We start from the raw sequence: 24670 nt of genomic DNA on the forward strand, positions 1-24670 counted from the left end.
AGAGATGTTGAAATGACCCATAGCTACTCTGCCTCTTCCACGTTCAATCCATTGAATTCCAACATGTGGATTTCCACTGAGAAATACTATTTACTGTGTAATCATGACAGAGCCTGAAAGCATTCCATTTATTGACAAACCATTACTGGGTCTTGTTAATGGTATACTCATCCACTCTACCACTATTCTCAGCCCTCACTGTGGATCCGAATCACCTGGGATGCTTCTAAAATATTCCAAAGCCTAAACTTCTCTGAGACCAACAGACTTGGAATAATTGGAGCCAGAATATCTACTTTTAAAGCTCCCTGGAATGATCTGGATGCACGGTGTTCTACTGCAGATGAAGCTTCCATCACTTGCCTGCTGCTCACCTCCTGCTATTCAGCCCGGTTCCTAACATGCACAGACTGGTGCTGGTCTATGGTTCAGGATTAGGGACCACAGTTCTGTAGTATATACTACTGTTAGTGTGAAAATAAGCACTAGTTAAGAAAGCCTCCAAATTAAAGATGATTTAGATTCAGGGTCCATCTTTGTACTCTGAAGTATTATACTAGGCTGATCTAGTTTAAATTTGAAGTAAAATTTTAGTTTACCCTTTAAGTGATGTTTAGCAGGAATTAGAGTTTGTTAGGTTTTAGAGAATAAGTGTGTCTATGATAATATGAGTGAATTATGGCGGATTGTAGGTGTGGGGGGTGTTTGTTTTGTTTGATATAAGACAATGTAGAAAAGAATATGAGCACTGGAGTTTAAGTCCTAAATCTACCCCTCACTAATCATATCACTTTATTTATTTATTCTTTTGAGACAGAGTCTCACTTTGTTGCCCTCAGTAGAGTGCTATGGCATCATAACTCACAGCAACCTCAAACTCCTGAGCTCAAGCTATTCTCTTGCCTCAGCCTCCCAAGTACCTGAGACTACAGGTGCCCACCACAACACCCAGCTGTATTTTAGAGACAGGGGTCTCAGACTTGCTCAGGCTGGTTTCAAACTCCTGAGCTCAAGAGATCTGCCCACCTCAGCCTCCCAGAGTGCTAGGATTACAGGCGTGAGCCACCGCACCCGTATGCTAAGTAAAGTCATGTTACTTTAAAAGGAAAAGACCTTTTTTACTAGTTGTGGCAAGGCTCAAGTTAGATACAGACATGAAATTATTTCATAAACTATAAAACCATGTATCTCAGCATTTTTTAATCTTGCCTCTCCCTACTTTGAGAAATATACAAATCTCATGCTTTTCTAAAATGTTAGTTGAAATTAAATGTTGTGATTAAAAACAAACAGAAAGGCTGCTTTGTTTTCTCCCTCCTTGTCCCCACCCAGAATGACCTCTCAATCCATTTTATTTATGGTAGTTATAATGTTAAATGTTAAATCAGAAGCTTGGTGAAAGCAGGCACCATCTTATTTATCTTTGGGTCCTTTGTACTACCAAGCATGCCATGGTTTACACAGATTAAGAACTTAGTAAAGATTTGCTAAAATCAAATTAAGCAAATTTATAGGAATTCAGACAATAGAACCAAAATTCTCTTACAGAGGCCTTTGAGAAAGGAACTATTTATAAGGGAATTTGGAACTGATGCAATGAAATTCTTACACTATTTTATTTAAAATTTGAGAAAGCAGAAAGGAATCAGGAAAGGTAATAGTAGGGATAAAATGTGAAGTCTAAACTGGAGTAGGGATGGTTTGTATCTATAGTTAACACTTTATTGATTAGATTACTATATTAATGGCATAAAAACAATATAGTATTTAACTTAGAAATACAGGATAAGTTTGGCAGTTCATTTATCTTTTGCTTTTTAATATTAGCTTATATCCCTTAAAAGTACCCACTGATGATGATCCATAAAGAAACAGAAGTAAACCAATCTGGGACTTTCATGTTTGTTTTATGTTTGCAGATAAGCTAAATAAATAAATAAAAATTCATAGTTACTTTTTAAAGTACACATTTATGAATTAATTTATCTGCTAATGCCCACTACAGTAGATAGAATCTGTATTGCTTACCTAGGTAGACTGACATGATGATATAGGTCAAAATTTAGAGCTGAATGAATAAATGAATGTCAAAAATTGGGTCCTTCGCCAGGTGTGCTGTTTCATGCCTATAATCCTAGCACTTTGGGAAGCCAAGGCAGGAGAATTATTTGAGGCCAGGAGATTGAGGACCAGCCTGAGCAATAGCTGAGACTTCATCTCTACAAAAAATAGAACAATTTAGATAGGCGTGGTGGTGTATGCCTGTAGTCCCCACTGTTGCACTCCAACCTGGTCAACAAATTGAGACCCTTCACCACTCCCAAAAGATTGGGGTCCTTAATTTTAAACCCCTCCCAAACAGGAGCTATAATAAGACCTTAAAAACATTAAGTATTATCTTTGCTGCTAACTTTGAGAGATGCTAAACTGGCTGAGCTTTTCAAGAGATTTATGGAGAGACAGCTGGTTGTTGAGAACAGAACTTTATTACAACTTTTCATGAGAATGTAGCTGCCGGAAGGCCCTCACACCAAGTGATGTTTAAATTTAGTTTCAACATTTGCAATACAAGTAGAGAGAAATTCACAGTTGACATAAAGATGAGTTGTCTTCATTCATCTTCCTGTAAAGTTGCTTACCCTAGAAAGGATGCCAAATTTGTGATGTTCCCATAATTGCCTCACATAGACAACATACATCCTTTGTACATCAAAAGGAAAAAGCTGTGACTCAGGGTGGAAGACCCAGGGGGTTGGTTTGGTTTGCTGAGATTGCTCTTCGCTAATTACACATGCTTGTTTGTTCTTTATTTTAGAATACAAAGAACTCACTACAGAAATCTGGGTCATGTCTAAATTTTGGTTTTCTTGAGGATCTATGTTGTTCATTTTATATAAGCTTGTAATCTTTTTTAAATGTTTGCAAAGAATAGTGATAAAACATCTGTAAAGGTGAACTGATCTTTGAAAAGTCACCTTTTCAGTACTAATGAGTACTATTCATATTGCCCATCATAGAAAGGCTGGACCTGATTATTTCTCTGGTGAGCTCACCCAAGACTCAGTCTCTCTCTGAGCCAAAACCTACTTTTTCAAGCAAGGCTCACTTGAACCATTTACCTTTAGGAGGAATGCATCTCTTCTCTGCTCCCAGGTCCAATTATCTCCATGTAAAACCATTCCTCTGCTTTAATTGTTACATTAAAGGTTGTAACTGTGGTTGTAAAATTTAAATATCATGGTCAAGAAGCTGAGAGTAATACTTTGGCCTAAGCCTCTCTGAGGCGCCCATGGTTGTAGGGGCTGTTTCACAGCCTAAGGCTTCCCTGCCTGTGGTTGTGGCAAGACACACTATCCATTCGTACAAGTTGTCTGTGGCTCTCTGAGGAACTCATTTAACACTGCTCTCCAATCCATGATTCTAGGAGATGTAGAGTGGGAACTTTCTAGTCCTTGTTAGAATGTTTGTTTTGATCCAGAAGAATTCTACAACATGAAAACTCCCAGAGTAAAGAAGGAGCTCACAGAGAAAGTGCTGAGGAATGAAGCTTGGAATGTCCCACTGTTTTCTCATCCTCGTTCCACTGAGCCAGAGTGAACTGGGTAATGGCATAACCAGCTGATGAAATTTCAGCCAGAGCTCCCAAGCCTGACAACCACAATAAATTCTCTGTAAGCAAGATATTTAGAGAGAGGGTTTTCAAGTTCATCGAAATCTATAATTAACAGAAGGTTATCCAGGAAACCATATTTGCTTCACCTCATGTTGATGCAAGTTTCTAAAAAGGTTGGACCTACTGCCTGTTTTAGCGTAATTACAAATGCAGTTGAATCAGTTTTTGAGATTAAGACTTTTCACCACCTCCATAGTATTATCTTCATGATAAAAGGTTTTTCTATATTTCTTATAGTATGGGGTGTTCAAAGTAAAGTTACTGGGCTGAAAGTATACAGACTCCAGAACAGCTCCAGAGTCATTGGCTAACAGGGGGAAAAATCCCTAATAAGAGATGATTTTATCATTTTCTTCATTTTTCTGAAAACAGAGTATAGAAAAATTCCATCTAATTGAGAGTAATTATCTGAATGTGAGTACTACTAGATGAATTAATGAGCCAGTCAAAGGAGAATTTTATTCCTGAGTCCTAAATTTTAGTTCTGCTGTACTCTGTCTGGGTCTTAAATTGATTTTCAGGGCAAGTTATAGAGGCTCTGTGCCAACCAGTTCTTCTAACTCTGAAATGTAAAATATATCTCTTGGAATGAAAAGCATTTAATGTTGCTTTCTTTACTGGAATGTATTGCACTATTACAATTAGAATTCATTTTCCCATTTTCTTTTAAGGGAATTTTTTGTCCCACTGTGCACATCCATATGTGTAACTGTCTGTACATGCATAAAAATTATGTAAGATTTGCATTTAGTATCTATAATGTACAGAACTCTTTTGAGATTATCATATTTTAGGGGGGAATCTATTAATGTCTGTTCCCATAGCTTTTCACTCAGACTATAAATTAGGCCTGGGAAGGCTATAATGAGTCAGTAATTTATAGACTATTAAGATACTTAGAAGTGATTCTTGAGCATGTTAAATAGAGAACACATGTTTATAAAAGACAACAGATTCAACACATCTCCTTGACCTAACCAAGCCAAATCAATTAACACAATGGAGTGTCTTCTTTTGCATATCTCTCACTTCCCAAAAATAGAAACACTAACCACTTGTTAACCACACTGACTTTTTTAATAGAATGGTTGCTATAGCTTTGCCACCAAAAATGTTCAGATTAAGCATTCTAGTCTATTGTAGCCTGTCTAAAAACAGGAAGAAAGCTCTGCTTGCTTTTTGCCTCCTTTCCTTGTTTGACTTGGTGTGATAATTCATTGCAGATTTCTTTTTCCTTGACAGAGCGCCTACCGCAGAAATGGGATGGCTTTTCTGGCCTGCTGATGTGACTCTGCCTGTGCCTGGAACAATAGGAAAGGCAAGATTATATGAAGGTGATTTCTTCTCCCCTCCTTGAACAAAATAAAATACAAGTTTGCTTTTTCTGTATCCTAGGGAGTGGGCTGATTTGTTGTGATTATCATCTTTGACTGGCTGACTCCTGCTCTTTTCCAGCCCTCTCAATGATTAGTCTTGTTTACTAGATGGGCCAGTTAGCTAATTAATGGCAGGATGTTTGGGACAGTGTGTAGATGGACAAAAATGTAGATCACACAATTTTGAAATTTTAAATAAGAGTAGATTTACTGGCGTCGGCTCACATATTTTAAAAGCAGTGCCCTCCCCCGCCACATGCCAGTGTTCAGTCCATGTTTTATTTGGCACATTTTATAATCCAGGTTTGGGATAAAGGAAACAGGAAGTTTTCTCCTTCCATTATACCATCTTCACTTGCCAACATTTGTTGACTGCATCTACATGTATTTTAGAAACTGTTCATTTTATAGATTTACACTAATTGAAGATCTAACCAACCTAATGAACTACCTGTCCTATCTTCTCTTCACCCCACTTAGTCATTGTCAATGCCTTCTTTCCCACTTTCCTGCCATCTGCCTATGTCGTGTGTTTTCTTCACAAAGAACCTCTTCCTCCGTCTTCGTTTGCCACCTTTTCCTGTTCCTTCAATCCCGGGCTCACCCCTCCTGCACATGTCATCTCTATTTAGAAGCAAAGTAATCAGTAGCCAGGAAGTAGAGCCATTTGCTTCTTCCCTTCAAAGCACTACCACACCTAGCTTGGAAATGTGGGCTGGGTAATGTCGTGCTGGTAAGTGGAGAGCTGCCCTTCTGGCCTCTTACCTTCTGCAGTAAATGAGGAACTGTAATTCCTGCAAACAAACCAAAATACAGCAGATGTACTTGTGCAGTTCCTGACTGAACTTGAGTTACAGAAAAAGAAGTTAGGAAGTTATTTCTTTAATTCTGTGGGAGTTTTGTATAATTTTACTTTTATCGTGGTTTATATACACACATAAAATAAATTTTGTAAACAATTAACACAAAAATGAGAAATATGGAAGATTATTTTTCTTGCGACCAAATCTTTGTATTACCAAATATGATAATGCTATGTTATTCACATTTGTTGATGATCAAAAATGATAGTTACCTGTTCTATGGTAATCCTTTGAGAAGAAAATTGCATGTCAAAAACAAACAATAAAGGGCGAGGCAAGATGGCTCACACCTGTAATCCTAGCACTCTGAGAAGCCAAGGTGGGGGGAGGGGGAGTTGGTGTGGTGACTGCCTGAGCTCACAGGTTCAAGACCAGCCTGAGCCAGAGCAAAATCATATCTCTAAAAAATAGCCAGGTGTTGTGGTGGGCACCTGTACTCCCAGCTACTCAGCAGGCTGAGGCAACAGAATGGCTTCAGCCCAAGAGTTTGAGGTTGCTGTGAGCTATGAGGCCATGGCACTCTACCTCAAGGGCAACAAAGTAAAACTCTGTCTAAAAAACACACACACACAATTTAAAAAGGGCAGATATATAATAATGAAAAATTGCCAAAGGGTTTTAACATGCCATCTATGCATGTTAGAATATATGATTAAACTTTTCTTTTATCATCATTCTTATTTTCCTTGGCATCCCTAATCATAGAAAATTATAAGCCTGCAATAAACATCCTAACTTTCAAAATAATAGCATTTATTGTATTTGGTTTTGATCTGCTAGACTTACAGATGGTATAAAATTTTCAAGGGCTAATTTTTCATTTATTTATTTATTTTTGAGACAAAGTCTCACTTTGTCACCCTTGGTAGAGTGCTGTGGCATCACAGCTCACAGCAACCTCCAAGCTCTTGGGCTTAAGCGATTCTCTTGCCTCAGCCTCCTGAGTAGCTGGGACTACAGGCGCCCAGCACAACACCCAGCTATTTTTTTTGTTGTTGTTGCAGTTTGGCCAGGGCCGGGTTTGATCCTGCCGCCCTCAGTATATGGGGCCAGCACCCTACTCACTGAGCCACAGGCACTGCCCCATGGCTAATTAACCCCATGGGCTAATTTTTCACATCAAAATTCTTTCTCTGCCACACTATACATTTTAAAGTATGCACAAGACAGAAAATAGGGTTATTTTTTTCCCTTCATTTTATTCTACCGGATCTCATTATAGTCCCAAAGAAGGAAGACTTAATGTACATTTCTCTCAGAAATCTGACAAGTCTGTGTTTTTGTTGGTCTGGCATATGTTTGTCTACTTTTAACAGTCTGACAGGTAATTATTTATAAAATCTAGCTTTTCCCAGTAAGTTCATATAATAACCTTTCACTTTTCATCATAAGCCAGAGAGCTGAATTTAGAATAAAACAAGGACATTTATGTCTGTCCTGAACCAGCCTAGATGTCCCCATAATTGCTTGGTATTAACATTTTTAATTCTTTTTTTTCCTTTTCTACAATTAGGTTTTTTCTGTGACTCTTTCCACAACACTAAATTTGAAGTGAAATAAATTTTCCTTAAGCAGTAAATATAGAAAAAAAGAAGAGAAATTTATAGGAGAAAAGTTTCGAAAAATATGACTTCAGTAAATAGTTCTCTCAAAATTAAAGTGTTATATAAAATCATAATGTTAGAGCACAAGATCGTCTTAGAAATTATTGAAAACAACCACTCATTTTTTCCCAGGATCACTCAATAATGGTAGTTACAGAACAGAGGTAAGAATTCCTGGTACCTAATTTTCAGCACCACGCTAGGTTTGCGTAAGAATATTACCAAGACACAATGGAGTTTTGTGGCATATTTATTCTTGACAATAATGTAAATTTATTTTTTAATGTTGCTAATTACAGACATCCTAAAGCATAATATATTAAAATCTTCTTCAGAAGTCCTGTGGTATTAATTAAACAATCTGTGTTCTCTTACATTAGGCTCCACTCTAAACCAAATGGGAATGTACGAAACTAGTTTTCTATATTTTGTGCCTTGTTTTTTAGATACTGAATTTGAAAATGAATAAACCAACAAATAAATAGCCCCTCTTGGGAACTTGATACTTTCCCATAGATTTAAGGGGGCAGATTTAGGAGTAAACAGAACAGAATTGTTTCTCCCTTCACTTACCTTTGAAAGTGTGACTTTCTTAGCCGGGCGTTGTGGCGGGCGCCTGTAGTCCCAGCAACTCGGGAGGCTGAGGCAAGAGAATCCCCTAAGCCCAGGAGTTGGAGGTTGCTGTGAGCTGTGTGACGCCATGCCACTCTACCGAGGGCCATAAAGTGAGACTCTGTCTCTACAAAAAAAAAAAAAAAAAGAAAGTGTGACTTTCTAAACATGGTATTTTTAAAAAGTCATTAGACTTCCTGCCTTCACAGATTATAATAGTTGTGATTGAAAAATGATGTTCCAATTTTAGAACCAAGAGTTTTTATTTGAAAACCATCAGAAGCACAAATATTTTTTAAATTGTGTATATAATTCCAGTATCTGGGGAGAACCCTTCATTTACTACTATTTGTTGTTTTTATTAAAATAATAAACAACCTATGTTTAGTGCTTTTACCATATAGAAGACAAACATATCTGCTGATTCCTGGTCTGAAAGAAAACAAGTTTACTTGTCTAGAAATTATTAAGTTTAATTTTATGATTTTTTTTAATATAGTTCCCAAATCAGGCACTACTTTCCAGTTCATATAATCCCTTGTGTAAAACTGAATCACTACAGAGAATATACTCTCTTCTCTGTCCTCCTGGAATTTGGATGGAACCTTCCCAAGCTGCATTTAAAATTCTACCATCAACCATGTATACATCTCATAAAATATTTTACAGTTTCCTGTATGTTCTGGCTGGACATTTCATAGTACATAAACACTTCTGCAAATAATCTAAGGGTATCAAGTTGAGTATGTCATAGTAGTGGGTCCCATATAAAGCAATGTATTTTCTTAATTTTATCTTCATATTTGAAATCCAAGATGAAACTTTTTCTGCTGTTGTCTTGTGGTGGTGCAGTTGGCTTGAGAGCAGTTTCAGTGGAGTTGTATTCATTAAGGGAAGGCTTTCTGCAGAGGGCAGCAAGCCAAGCTTAAACAACAAAACTATGCCTGCAGGAATTGGATGTGAATGTGATGGTTAAATAAGGGCCAGATGCCTTTGAAAACTCAAATATTAAAAAGTTACATCTCTTAAAGTTAGTCTCAAGTGCTGTATGTAGGATAGTGATACCATGATTCTTAAAAAGAAAGACTTGTATTTGTTTACTAGAACAAAATATTAAGTATTCAAGCTGTCATAAGCTATGGAAATTCTGGCAATTAAAGCATATTTTAAAACATCCAATTCTTACAAAGTCACAAGAACCCCACATACAGTATTTCATTGTTGAGAACCACTGTAATTCTGAATAGAGCATTATATTCATGATCCCTTTTCTATTCATTACCACCCAATATTCACTATTCTCATTTTTTTCAAAGGAAAGTAAAAATAGAAAAAGATGGAGGAAAAAACGAGAATCAAAGGATCAAAATATATAGTTTTACTTATACCAGATAACATTCTACTTGCTATGAAAAATTATGATATATTGTGTCAGCATTTTAATTAGTTTGGCATTATTATAGCATGCTGTGTGCTGAGCACTTTGTGTGAGTTATCTCATTTAATGCTCAGAAGCCCACTACCTGATCTGTGCTGTTATTCTTCCTGTCCCCATGGGCAGGAGAGAAAACCAAGTAGCAGCAGGTCTATGTGCCTTCTGTGGCGTTACCCAAGATGGAGTTGGCATTTGTACCCAGCACTGTGATCTCATGCTGTTTTCACCACTGTTAACACAGCATGGATTATACTAAAGATTTCTGATAACATATTAAAGAGAACTTCTGCCTGACCTTGAATCTGAAAGCACTTCTCAATACCAAAAACCTTGCTTACAAGAAAATTTCATTTCAACTTAACATTTCTTTTCTGATGCCAAGTAGTATGTATATAATAGAATATCATATAATGTACAATAGAATATAATTACATAGAATTATGCCAGGTTTTCAATAATATCTTAAATTTTAAGATAAATACATGTGATCAATGAACATACTGAGTCCCTATACAAATTATGAGAAAAACCTACTAAAGATCAGTGTGTACAAAGCCTGTCATTTCTGAAGACCAGAATTCCCCCAGAAGACTCTAATTATATAGATTACTATTTGATGCTTTCATACAAGGCATTTATCCTTATAAATAATCCCCATCTTGTTTACATGTGTTTGCAGTGACAGATACAGAGGTATATATGATATTGCTCTACAACTTGATACAAATGACCCTTTTAAGCATTTGATCATTGATTATGATATAACAGTTACCATTTTTTTCCCAGCCCAGCATGTTTATGTGCATGATTGGGGAAAGTACCATAGAGAGAAAAACAGGAAAGTAGAAAGAAAGCTACTGAGTACAACTTGAATTAAAAATGATAATTTTCCATTCTAGTCAGTACTTAGGCTTTAATTCAACCCTAGGTCTGTTGTGTCTCAGGACAAGCCCCCTTCTGATTTAGACCCAGTGCATGACCTGCGGTACTGCGACTTTCCTTTCTGGATGGTTTTAATTGCTTCTTCCAACCACTTCTCTTGAGAGAAGTTAGTTCACCTGTGAGTACCCTGGCTATTTCTCACCCCTCCCTGACCTACATGTGCCTGTCAGTCAACAGTCCGACTCCAAGCAGCAGGAACTACTGCAGCTGGCGGGTTGGCTCCCACCTAGATTAAAGAAAACATGTTTTTGGCGGCACCACTCAAGAGGGTAAGGCGCCAGCCATATATATCCACAGAGGCGGGCGGGTTCGAATCTGGCCCGGGCCAGCTAAAGCAACAATGAGAACTGCAACAGAAAAATAGCCGGGCGTTGTGGCGGGCGCCTGTAGTCCCAGCTACTCGGGAGGCTGAGGCAAGAGAATCGCTTAAGCCCAAGAGTTGGAGGTTGCTGTGAGCTGTGATGTCACGGCACTCTACCCAGGGCATTAGCTTGAGACTCTGTCTCGAAAAAATAAATAAATAAATAAAGGAAGGAAACACGTTTTGTCCAAATAGGTGCTACTCTTACATATTTACTTAATGTGCCGCTGTGATTTGTAAACCACAGATTAACCTAAAAGTGGTATTGAAATCCTCTTCACTTTTTCACATTATACACATTTTTAATACACGAGATAACAAAAGCCCAGTTATAGAATGCATGTATCAATGAATATCTGTTAATATCTGATTTTCAAGCTTCCAAAGAAGAGGTGACAGTTGCTTTCTGCACTCTTACATGGTAACTGCCCTTGTTTCCTCAGTTCTTCGATGGTGAGCAGCTTGTACTGTCTGAAGGTTTCAGGCTTCTTTTAACATAGATTTAAGGATATTTTTTTCCCTTTGACATAAAGTATCACTGAACTTTTTTAAAATGTCTTATTTGGAAAAATTAATGATATTTTTACTATTAGGAAATTTTGCTTTTCCTGACATTTTATTGCTTTGCATATTTGAAATACTAATCCCAGACAGTAAATATTATGTGATTATTGTTTTCATATGGATAGGCTACTTCCTCCTGCTTTTTCTAACCCCCATTCCCAGCTAACGATATTATTAATACTAAATTGTGCCATTCAGCTTTCCCAGAAACACATACAATGAATGTTTAAAGAGGGGCAGGTTTGAGAGAGGAGGGGTAGTAGTAGTAGTTAAAAATAAATTGAGGTGTATGGTTTTCTTCCAGTGGAATCTCAATATTTTCTTGTTCAGTTGAAATGAAGATTATATTTATTCTGTAAATCATTTTTATAAACTGTCATAACCAGTTATCACATTAATGGTGTCTCTGTATATCATGATTGTGGAAGGAAGATAAATGGATTTCAACAAAGTATATAGATGTTAGCTGAGTGCACTATTAGTATTCAGTGTTTAAAAGCACTACCTTTATTTATTTATTTATTTATTTAGACAGAGTCTCACTTTGTTGCCCCCAGTAGAGTGCCGTAGCACAGCTCTTAGCAACTTTAAACTCTTGGGCTCAAGTGATTCTCTTGTCTCTGCCTCCCAGAGTGCTAGGATTATAGGCATGAGCCACAACGCCCAGCTAAAAGTACCAGCTTTACATGGCTCCCGCTCCTTCAAGTCTTACATCAAATGTCACTTTCTCAGTTAAAACCTTTTCTGACCACCCTTTTAAATACTGAGATCCCAGCCCCTGCCCTAGCATACCATGTCCCCTTCCCTGCCTTCTCTTTTCATTCTCACACTTAACCATCTTCTAACATACCATTTCATAAACATTTATTTTATTTTGTTTTTGTCTCCTCCCTTAGAATGTACTCTGCTATTAAGGATTATGTTGTATTTTGTCCACTGCTTAGAAAAGTGCCTTACTCATAGTACATGTTCACTCACTATTTACTAAATGAATAAATAACTGATCAGTACTTAATTCTACAAATTAAGTTCTTGAAACATTATGTCCATATTATCACACCCCCTGGTTCTTCTCCAGCCTTTAACTGTGCCTTCTCACTCTGTCCTGGATTGTCATCTCACTGCATACTTCAACATTAAGGTCTCCTGGACTTTCCAAAGCCCTCTGAACTTCTTCAACTGTTTTTCAATATAATTTCTTAAAAAGTGTTTTGACATATTAACACTTTCTGAATCACAATGCATCTTCAACAGAACAAGAAATCTGGCTTACACACAAATTTAGTTATTATATAGTTGGATTTTCAATATTATTATGTAAAAACTTTATTTTTAGATAGCTGTTTTCACTACTTATTCAAAGTTTCTATCACAACTCCAGGTTAACAGATTTTTATAACTTAATGCATTTGTTCATCATGTCATGTTATAAAAATGTTTTAGACAAGGCACATAAAACATTTTTTTAGTTTAATCTCATACAGTTTACATATAGTGATAAAACCTTTTCAGATGTACAGTATAATTCAATGACTTTTAACAAATGCACACAATTCTTATAATCACTATCACAATGAAAATACAAAAAAACCACAAAATTTCTCATATATTCCTCGTAATTGATCCCCCACCTCATCACTAAGCCCTGGCAACCACTGACCTGATTTCTGTCTGTATAGTTTTGCCTTTTCCAGATGGCATATCAAATTGAATAATTTCATATTAAGTTAAATTTCAAGTTTTTCATATATATGTCTTCTTAGCATATTTCTATTGAGATTCATCCATCTTGTTTTGTGTAGTTCATTATCTTAGCACTCTGGGAGGCCAAGGCAGGAGGATCCCTTGAATTCAGAAGTTCAAAACCATCCTTAGCAATAGCAAGATCCCATCTCTACTAAAAATAGAAAAATTAGCCAGGCAATGTGGCAGGTGCCTGTAGTCCTAGTTAATTCAGGAGACTGAGCCAGGAGGACTTCTTGAGCCCAGCAGTTTGAGGCTGCTGTGAGCTAGGCTGATGCCACAAGCATTCCAGCCTGGGCAACAGAATTAGACTGAATCTTAAAAAAAGGAAAAAAGAAAAAGAATAAATTTGCTATGAATATAAATAGACAGATCTTTGTGTGGATTCGTATGTTCATTTTTATTGGGTAAATACCTAGGAGTGAGATTAAATAAGGAACTGCCAAAGTGTTTTCCAAAGTAGCTACATGGTTTGGCACTTTTACCAGAAAGAAATACAAGATTTCTAGTTACTCCATATCTTCACCAGTATCAGGTATGTGACTTGTTTGTTATAATTTTAGTCATTCTAATAGGTGCATATCTTGCTGTGGTTTTACCTTGCATTTCCCTGATGGCTAATGATATTAAACAATTTTCCATGTGCTCATTTGCCATCTGCATCTTTTCTTTGTTGAAGTATTTGTTCAAAGCTTTTGTCTACTTTTAAAAATTGGTTGCTTTTCTTATTACAACATAGGAGCTCTTTACATATTTTACATTCAGATCCATTATCAGAAATATGTTTATATGTTTCCCAAATCTTTTTTCTGAGTCTGGGGCTTGTTTTTTTGTTTCTTTGTTTGTTTTTTGTTTTTTTGTTTTGTTTTTAGTGGAAACTAGGTCTCACTATGTTAAGGCTGATCTTGAACTTGACCTCAGGCAATCCTGCCTTGGCATCCTATCTTTTCTTAAAGTATCTTTGGAAAAGCTGAAATTTTTAATTTTGAAGATGTCCAAGTTATCAATTTTGTTCTTTTATGGCTCTATTTTTTCTGTCTTATCTAAGAAATCTTTATCTAAACCAAGCTCATAGAGGTCTTCTACTGTGTTTTCTTTTTGATATTTAAACTTTTAACTTTTTTTTTTTTTTTTTTTTTTAGATAGATCACTCAGTTGCCCTGGGTTGAAGTGCCATGACATCATAGCTTACAGCAACCTCAAACTCTTGGGCTTAAGCGATTCTCTTGCCTCAGCCTCCCACGTAGCTGGGACTACAGGCACCTGCCACAACACCCAGCTACATATATGTATGTATTTTTATGTTTTTAGACATGGAATCTTGCTTTTGCTCAGGCTGAGCTCAGGCAGTCCACCTACCTAGGCCTCCCAGCGTAACTTTTGTTTTTTGGTTATTTATTTATATTTTATTTATTTATTTATTTCATACATACATGGTACAAGACAAGGGTTGAGGATTTTTTTTTTTTTGCATACGGATAACTGATTGTTTCACCACCATTTCCTTCATTGAATTAACTTGGCACTGTTGTCCAAAATTAATTGACTTGTAAGTACATGTCTTCTTTAGATTCTGTTTTCTTCCACTGATCTATGTCTTATCCTTATGCCAATATTTCACTGTCTTGATTACTTTGACCTTACATTAAGTCATGAAATCAGTTCTTACAAGTCTCTCAGCTTTTCTTTTTCAAAATTGCTTTATATATTCTAGATTCTTTATTTTTCCATATTTCTACACAACACTTTCTGAGATTTTGATTGATTGCTTTGAATCTATAATTCAATATGGAAAAAATTAACACTTAGCTACATTAACCCTTCTAATCACTGAATATAGTATAGCTGTCCATTTGTTTAGGTATTTTCTAATTTTTATCATCAGTGTTTGATAGTTTGTAGTGTTTTATAGTCAGTGTTATATAAATCTAATACATGTTTTGTTAGGTTCACACATGGCTATTTCATGGCTGATGCTAAAAGATTTTTTTTTTTTTTTTTTTTTGAGATTCTCACTATGTCACCCTCGGTAGAATGCCATAGCGTCACAGCTCACAGCAACTTCAAACTCTTGGGCTTAAGCGATTCTCTTGCCTCAGCCTCCCCAAGTAGCTGGGACTACAGGCACCTGCCACAACACCCAGCTATTTTTTTATTGTAGTTGTCATTATTGTTTAGCCCACCCAGTCTGGGTGCGAACCCGCCAGCCCCCGTGTATGTGGCCTGCTAATATTTTGTTAAATATTTTTGCATCTGTGCTCAGGAAATATATTGATCTAGAGTTATCTTTGTAATGTCTTTTTTTGTTTGTTTGTTTGAAACAGAATCTCACTTTGTCACCCTTGGTAGAGTGCCCTGGTGTCACACTTCACAACAACCTCAAACTCTTGGGCTCAAGCAATTCTCTTACTTCAGCCTCTGGAGAAGCTGGGACTATAGGAGCCCACCACAATGACTGGCTATTTTTAGAGACAGGGGTCTCACTCTTGCTCAGGCTGGTCTCAAACCTGTGAGCTCCAGCAATCCACCCGCCTTAGCCTCCCCTAGTGCTGGGATTACAGGCGTGAGCCACCATGCCTGGCTTGTAATGTCTTTTTTCTATTTTTCATGTCAGGTAATATTAGCCCCTAAAATGAATTTGGACTTACTCTTTCCTGTTTTATGTTCTGTAAGAGTTTCTATAGAATTAGTTTTTGGTTATTGTTTTTCCTTAAAAGTTCGGTAGAATCCATTCATGAATCTGTCAGGGGCTGAAGTTGTCTTTGTAGGAAAGTTTTTAGCTATGAATAACATTAGTTAGGAGGCTATTTGGATTGTATGTTCTTCTTGACAGCACTTCGGTAGTTTATGTCTTTAAAATTATTTGTCCTTCATCTAAGTTAACAAATTTATTGACATAATGTTGTTTATGAAATTCCCTTATACACATACATTAAATGTTTGTGAGATCTGCAATGATACTCCTCTTTTCAATTCCTGATTAGCAATTTGTTTCTTTATTTTTTACCCAATCAGTCTAGATAAAGTTTTTCAAGAATCAACCTTTGGTTTCATTAATTTTTCTTTTTTGTTTTTACTGTTTTCATTTACAAAAATCTTTGTTTTATTATTTTCTTCCTTCTGCTTGCCTTTGATTTATTTCACTCTACTTTTTTCTTTGATTTGAGACCTTTTTTATAGCTATTTTAAAGCTATCACTTTCCCTCTAAACACTGCTTTAGCTATATTCCACAAAGTTCAATGTATTTTGCTTGTCTTTTCATTCAATTCAAAATACTTTCTAATTTTCTTTCCAATTTTCTTTTTTACCAGTGGCTTACTTAGAAATGTGTTTATTAGTTTTCAAATATTTGCAAATATATCTTAGATATGTTCTGGTTATGAAATATTAGTTTAATTTTATAATAGAGAGCATACTTTGTACCACATAGGATTATAAGTTTGGCATGTTTGTGCTTGTTTATGGCCCAGAATATATGTGTGTGTCCTCTTGAAAACGTGTATTCTGCTCTTGTATGTGGCATTCTTAAATGTCAATTAGGTCAAGTTGGTTGATAATACTGTTCAACTCTTCTACAAACTTTATAGTAATTTTTTCCAGTCAATTACTGAGAAAGGAGGGTTAAAGTCTTCAGCTAAAATTGTGGCTGTATTTCTCTTGTAATTGTTACCTGTTTTTGCTTAGTATGTTTTAGAGTTCTGTTCTTTGTTGTATTATTTAGAAATGGCATCTCTTTTTGATCATGTGTCTCCTTCAATACTATGTAATTTCTCTCTTTATCCCTGGCATTATGTCATGTTCTGAAGCCTGGTTGATCTAGTATTAATAAATCTACTCTTCATTTTGATTAGTATTTGTATTGTGTATGTTTTTCACCCTTTATATTTGGCTTACATATTTTCAAATATTCAAAGTGTCATTGTCATTGATTAATTTGAGTTCTCTGGAAAAATAAAAGCTAACAATCCCATAGATCATTGGGCAAGAGACATGAATAGAACCATCTCTAGGGAAGACAGACAACTGGTTAACAAACATGAAAAAATGCTGATCATCCCTAATCACAGAAGTGCAAATCAAAACACCCTGAGGTATCACCTAACCCCAGTAAGATTAGCCCATATCACAAAGTCCCAAAGCTGCAAATGCTGGCGGCAGCTGTGGAGAGAGAGGAACACTCTTACATTGTTGGTAGGACTGCAACTAATACAGCCTCTTTGGAAAGAAGTATGGAGAATCCTCAAAGATCTCAGATCTCGCATTTGATCCTGCAGTCCCACTATTAGGCATCTACCCAGAAGAAAAAGAAATCATTTTATCGTAAGGACATTTGCACCAAATTGTTTATTGCAGCTCAAATTACAATTGCCAGGAGTGGAAACAACCTAAATGCCCATCAACTAAAGACTGGATTAATAAACTGTGGTACATGCACACCATGGAATACTATTCAGCAATAAAAAAAAGATGGTGGCTTCACATCTTTTGTAACATCCTGGATGGAGCTGAAATACATTCTTCTTAGTAAAGTATCACAAGAATAGAAAAGCAGTAATCCAATGTACTCAATATGAAGCCAGTGGACATATCTGATGCATACCCACATAGGTAAAAAACTCATTCATTTAAAGTTGGGGAGAGGGATAACGCTGGAGGGGGAGGAGTTTGGGGTGCTCTCACTGAATGGGCATGGAGTGGGGGTGTTTGGCACACCATTTATGTGTGGGACATAATCACAAGAGGGATTCTACCTAACAAAATCAAACATTTTGACCTGGTTGTTTGTACCTTCACATTAACCTGAAATAAATTTACTTTAAAAAAAAAAAATGAAATACAAAATAAATAAAGCGGTCATTCTCATTGACAACCTATAGTTGGTCTCATTTTTTCACCCAGTTACAATCTCTGCCTTTTATTTGAGCTGTTTAGACTATTTATATCTAATATAATCACTGGTGTAAATCTACAGTCTTGTCCTTATACCTATTTAACATGCTAATTTGTATTTCTTAGATTTAACTTATTTTTGTCATTTTTAACTCTTGTTCTTTATAATTATTTTTAATTACTTAAAGATGTACATTCATTGCAAGCAAAAACTTTTAAAGGACTCAGAAAAGCACAAAGAATATAACTAGAATTAGTCACAGTCCTTTAACATAGAGACTAAATGTAACTGAAATTTTAATATACACATGTGCACACACCAACAAAAATTTTCAGAAAGTACACCCTACTTTATAGTTTGTAGTAACACTTTCTCAGACTTTTAATGACTGCTAAGTATTTTATATGATGTATGATTCATGTTTAATTTAATCCTATCCTATTTTCTTACCCTATTTCTGTTTTCTTAAAATTTTGTCATTATTTTAGTGTGTACATTATTTTTTGCATTTATCATATTTCCTTTGTCTTTTGGCCTGTATCATTTTAGGTTGTCAGCCTTATTGCTGCCCCCAGTGAAAGTAATATGTCTGCTTTTCTTTGGCTGGTTTTGATACTTTTTCTTTCATTTTTCACCAGCTGTAGTATGACATGCCTACATGTAGTTTTCTTTGTGTTTATATTTCTTGGTGTTTACAGAGCTTCTTGAATCTGTGGCTGAATATCTTTTGTCAATTGAAAAAAAAATGTTAGCTACTTTTCTTCAAATGTTCTTTCATTCATCTAGGACCTTAATTACATGTATAACAGACTTTTTTTACCATACACAGTATGTCTCCTATATTCTTTTCTGTATTTCTAATCTCTTTTTTCACTCTGCTTCAATCTGGATATTTTCTATTGCCCTATCTTTATTAAGCTCCTCTTCTAAAATTCTATTAAGCCCATCTATTGAGTTCTTAATTTTAGATCTTTTTAATTTTTCAATTATATAATCATCCTTTAATTCTTTAAAAACAATTCCAGTTCCATTCCCTTCCTGATAACCCCAATATCTGAGTTGCATGTGGATATGTTTCTATTGTTTGGGGGGGGGGTTCCTCTTGGTTTTCAGTCACCTGGTTGTGTTTTCCGGTTTGTCTGGGAGTTTTTTGTTGAATGCTAAACATTGTATTTGGAAAAAATAAATAAATAAAAGCTCTGGATGACCATTTATTTCAGAGAGGATTTAATTTTCTGCAGGCATATGGGGGATAGTCGAATCAAAGTTTTCCTATTTCTGCTTTGCCCTTGTTTCTAGAAAGTACCCCTAGGGTCTCAGCTGACAGAATATCGTTTACCAGACCTGTTCAACTTTGGTTAGCCCTGAAATCTAACTCCTGACTCCCCTGCCCCACAAGATTGATGAATTTCTGCTCAGCTTTTTGTCCTTTCAGCTGCTGCTGTCACCTCACATATGTGCACCTTTGAGTTGAGATATACTGTACTTCAAGGGGAGATAGCATGCAGAATTACAGACTTAACTTTTCTGCAGTTTCCTTCTGTCTGTGATCTTGGTCTCTCAGATCCCTTAGCAGCCCCAAACTCCAACCTCTGCCTCCCCAGCCCAGCAATACAGCCATAAGCCACAGACTTCTTGGCCTTTCTTCCTCTCACGGTTAAATAGTAAGTTCCCTGAGAAAAAGTAAACTTTCCTTTTCTCCAGTATCTTGTTTTCTCAAATTCTGGCTACCTTAGCTTTTTTCTGATATGTTACATAATTCACACACCCCTAAGATATCCACATCCCTCTCTAGAAACTTTGAATGCGTTACATCACAAGAGGGAAATAAAATTGCAGATGGAATGAAGGTTGCCAGTCAACTGACTTTAAAATAGGGAGATTATCTTAGAGTATCCACATTGGCCCAATCTAATCAGATGAACTCTTAAAAGCAGAAGATAGGTAAGAGAGATGCAACATGGAAAGGACTTGACACTATGACTTTAAAGATGGAGTAAGGAGCTACAAGCCAAAGAATGGTAACCTCCTAAGTGTTCCTAAGTTTACAGCAAGCAAGAAATGAAGACCATGGTACTGCAGCCAGAAGAACTGAGTACTTCCAGGAACCCAGATGATTAGGAAACATTCTTCCCTACCACCTGCAGAAAGAAACACAGCCTGAAAACACTTTGATTTTAGTCCAGTAAACTGGACTCCTGACCTACAGAACTGTAAAATAATAAATATGTATTATTTAAGCTGCTAAATTTGTGGTAATATGTTATAGCAGCACAGTTTTTATATTTTGTCCAGCTTTTATAGTTGTTCCCAGTTTAAGGATTAGTCTCCCATAGCTTGATTTATCAGGCTCAGTCATGGAATCAAAACTATTATGCATTATGGTATTAAAGATTATAGAGGTCAGGCCTTATACAGTTGTGGGAGAAGCAGAGAAAGTGAAAGCCTAGGAAGGAAGATGGAGGGTCAGAAGAAAAGGCACAAACCCATCAACGTAAGAAGGTGCCAAAAGTGGCTGCAAAGTGACAACTCATGGAAAGGTGTGTAGGAAACCATGCTTCTACACAACTCTCACCTCTGTGGGCCTACCACCTAGTGTCTGGCTGTGAGCTTGAGGCCCCTACTGGTCAATAGGCTGAGTGAAGAAAGTGAGGACAAGCCTGAAACTGTCAGCACATCTGTGCCTTGTCTGTAACTGCATGAACCACAAAGATTAATAGCTGCTTCACTTCCACCTTCCAAATCTGCATGAATTTCTCTTCAACAACTCTAACTCAACTATATAGGGAAGGAGTTTATGAGAATATAGTTTCAATTTCACAAAGTTGGCACGTGACCAACAACCACAGTCTACCCACCCTTTGCCAACTTGGCACTCATACATCTTTTAACCATATTTAACCTCCAAAGAAAGATAATAGCAAAGTGCTTCCAGCTAACATGATGTATTGCTAACCCTGTCTTCTGAAACCAATATAAATGCCTTGTGGTCTTCTTCCCCAGGACCCAGAACTCTCGTCTAACCTTGAGAAAGGCATCAGACAAATCTCAAGTTGAGGAACATTCTAGAAAATATCTGACCATACTCCTCAAAGCTGTCAAGAAAACCCTGAGAAATTGTCATAGCTAAAAGGAGCCTAAGGAAAATGACACATCACAAATGTTACGTGGTGTCCTGGATGTGATTTGGGAACAGAAAATAGACATTAGGTAAAAAACTAAGGAAATCTGAATGAAGTATGGGTTTTAGTTAATAACATATCAATATCAGTTCATTAATTGTGATGAATGTACCATAATGCAAGATACTGATAATAGGGGAAAGTGGGTATTGGGTATATGAGAACTTTGTACTGTTTTCACAATTTTTCCACAAATGTAAAACTATTTTAAAATAAAAAGGTTAATTTCTTTAAAAAGTATTCTAAGTACCAAAATGACAGATACATTTGGGGGTGATGTTTAGTCCTCTTTTCTCTGATTTACACTCCCTCGTAAATATCCTATGATCTAAATATTGAGCTCTTTAGGTAGTATTTAGAAAGGGAGTGGGAGAGAGGGGAAAATGAAGATAATGAATTGTATAATACATAAATGTGTTGTATTCATATTAAAATAAGGAAGAAATACTCATAACCACTACTGTCATCATTTCTGTAACAAGTAGTCACTGTCTGTGTTAATAACTTTCTTCTTCTGCTAGCCAGTCCATATTGCCTCTGCCATCAGTAAACACCTCAGCTGGGGTGGCTCCTGACCTGATCCAGTTAGGGTGATCCTATTTGTGTTTCAGTTATCTTCTGCTGTGTAACAAACCACAGCAAAACTTAGTGGCTTAATACAACATGATTCTGGGGGCCAGGAATTCAGATGGGCCTTAACTACATCTGCTTCACACAGCATCATTTGGTGGTTATTCAGATAAAGCTGGCATCCTTGCTGGAGCAGATAGATCAAAAAGGCTTCACTCATAGATCTACATACCAGTGCTCCTGCACATGGCCTTTTTCTTCGTATATAACAAGCTGTGTCTTCCTCACAGCATGGCAGTCTCATAATAGTTAGACTTACAAGGTAACTCCCTTCTAAAAGAGAGGAATAAGAAACTGCCAGTCCTTTCCAGGCTTGGCCCAGAAGTCCCGTAACATCAAGAGCTAGTCTCAAGACCAGTACAGATTAAAGGGGAAAGGAAATAAAGTCTATCTCTTGATAAGAGGGCTAAAGAATGTATGCCCACTTTGAATTCACTATACTGGTTATGTAAAGCTCTGCTTATTCCCTTTAAAATAAAATTTAGAGGTGGAATATCTATGATATTTGTTTTAAAAACTTAACATATATCAAAATGGCTCTCCATTTAGATTTTACCAATTTGCGTTCTTATTAGCAATGTCTGAAAATAAATTTCCCCATCATTCTTTTTCATCTTTTCCAGTTTAATGAAGGAATGTCTGACCACTGTGTTTATTTGTATTTTTGAATATCCTTGCACATGTTTCCTGTGTTTTGCCCATTCTTTTCTTGGACTATTCCTTGAGTGTTGATACTATTCTGAAATCTGGGTTATTAAAGTTTAACTGACCCTAGATAGCTCTACTAGGTTTTTAAATGTTATGAATTACTGTTCTCCAAAATTATTTACCTTCGTGTCCATTAATTTATTGTTTATTACCCTAGATTATACCACCTTTTCCAGTCCTTTGCTTAGATTCACAATGTAAGAACTGCAGATCCCTTCATTTTTTAGTTGACACTGTTAACACCAAAAAAGGAAAGGTTCCTATCCAGAGACACAGAGGGAGGGCAGTGTACTCAGTTTGGACTCAAAGGACAGTCTTGGCCTCTGGTCAAAACTGGACCAATAATACATTTGCCTTTATCACCACAAGGATGTCCTCTATGGATATGACACTAAGAAATTCAGTCTGTTCAAAACTCTTGCCTAATGAATAACTTGTATACTAAATTCTCCCTGCCCCTAGCTGGCTGTGTGCCCTTTGATAATAGCTTTAATGTTGGGGCCCTGGATTCCTCATCTATTAAGTAGGAGCATTGAATTTCTGCTAGATGACTTTAAGACATATTTTCTACTTTGGAAATTTATTATTTAATGGGGCCATTTATAGAATAGGGATTATAGGAAAACCAGCATATGTGGAAATCAGAACCTTAAGGAATTTATTTCAGCCTAAAATGTCTATTTTTGAAGGGAACCTAATCAAAACTTTTAAAAATAGTTTTTAATTATGGGCTTGAAACTTTGTGTTATTTGTAATACTTTTTTAGAAGCCTGAAAATAACATTACCAACTATGTGCTTTTCCAGTTGGTAAACACTGATTTTATTTCTCTCTGTGCCTGTAGGAGTAAACCAAGCCATTTCCACACTTCCTGTTTACTTCCTTGTCATAAGTATCATAGATGGTGTCAGACCTACTCTCAATATAAGTTTCCTTGGTTCAACTTGGCATTTTCTGATTAGGCAACTATTCTATCAATACTTGAACAATGAAAAAATTTGACTACTAAACCCCTGTGTTTGACATTCCCCCTTCAACTTGTCAGTATACAGGAAAGTTCCTTAAAGGAATAGTAGGGATAGTTACTAAATTTAGGTATCACACAATACCTTCCAGTTGAGAATGTCAAAGCATTTTCAATTTTTAATGTTGGTTAAGTGTGACATGGGCAAATATAAGGGTAGTAAAAATCTGATTTCCTCTACAATTATCAGTGCTCTAAATACCTGTTTTTTAAGTAAGAAGATTGAGTTTCATGTATATTGAGTAAATAAAATATAAGCTTGGAAATATTTTCTTTTTCCATCATAGTTTACTCTGCTCAGCATAAATCATTAGAGCCAACCATAGCTTACCATTTACTAGAGCTTTTTCAGTCAGTTGTATTGCACTCATGTTAGACACACCTTCATACATGTCCTGCAAGGTGAATAGTTTAGAAAGTCTGCTTCTTCCCTCCCTTTTCCCACTCAACACTTACGGAAATATATGTTAATTGGAACAGAAACAGCCTACACAAGTAAGAGGGTTAGACTAACTTAACACAAAATTAATGAAAAAGAAGTTAAAAAGGAAAAAATAACATTTCTCATGTAGTAAGAGAGTAATTGGCCAAGTAAAAGCCAACACTGTGCATCAGTTAAAGCCCAACCTTGGCTTTCCCTTGACTTCATTCACAGAATTAAGAAAAGGAAATCCTATACAGTCATCCTTTTTCCAGCCGCTGCTGCCACACTGCTAGCTCAATGTCGCTGGCTTCCAACACGTCACTGCCTCAGTTTGGAAGTCACCACTGTGGAAAACAAACCATAGACTCAAGGGTTAAAATGAGACTCCATACCATGTTTATTAAGGTGACATGCAAGAAGGAATGATGAGGCACGAACAGACCACAAGCAGCTACCTGTATTCCTGACAGGCCTTTGTGATCTGTGATTTATAAATGTACAAGAGGGGATTCAGAGACAATGGATGTTTAAAGTCACATACGTTGGCTTTAATGGCAAGAAATTAAGCTTGTAAAATAGTCTACACTGTTGATAAATCAAGAGTTAGCAGACATGAAGAGGTATTAATTAGGAGTGAT

General features: G+C 36.4%; 1 protein-coding gene across 6 annotated transcripts in view; it reads left to right on the forward strand.

The window, feature by feature from the left end:
• The window catches only part of SUPT3H (SPT3 homolog, SAGA and STAGA complex component), a 502772-nt gene extending 478896 nt beyond the window's left edge, over nt 1-23876 (forward strand). For 4 of the 6 annotated variants that reach the window (XM_053602205.1, XM_053602206.1, XM_053602209.1 and 1 more), the window contains one exon: nt 4916-5990. In XM_053602205.1, the coding sequence (XP_053458180.1) occupies nt 4916-4957 (42 nt within the window). In that variant the 3' untranslated portion in view covers nt 4958-5990. Of the gene's footprint in view, nt 1-4915; nt 5991-23428 lie in introns of those variants that run through there. The other 2 variants (XR_008382414.1, XR_008382415.1) reach the window with 1 other exon arrangement.
• Nucleotides 23877-24670: the final 794 nt, after the last annotated feature.

Source organism: Nycticebus coucang, chromosome 9 (assembly GCF_027406575.1).
Source record: "Nycticebus coucang isolate mNycCou1 chromosome 9, mNycCou1.pri, whole genome shotgun sequence".
Classification (NCBI taxonomy): domain Eukaryota; kingdom Metazoa; phylum Chordata; class Mammalia; order Primates; family Lorisidae; genus Nycticebus; species Nycticebus coucang.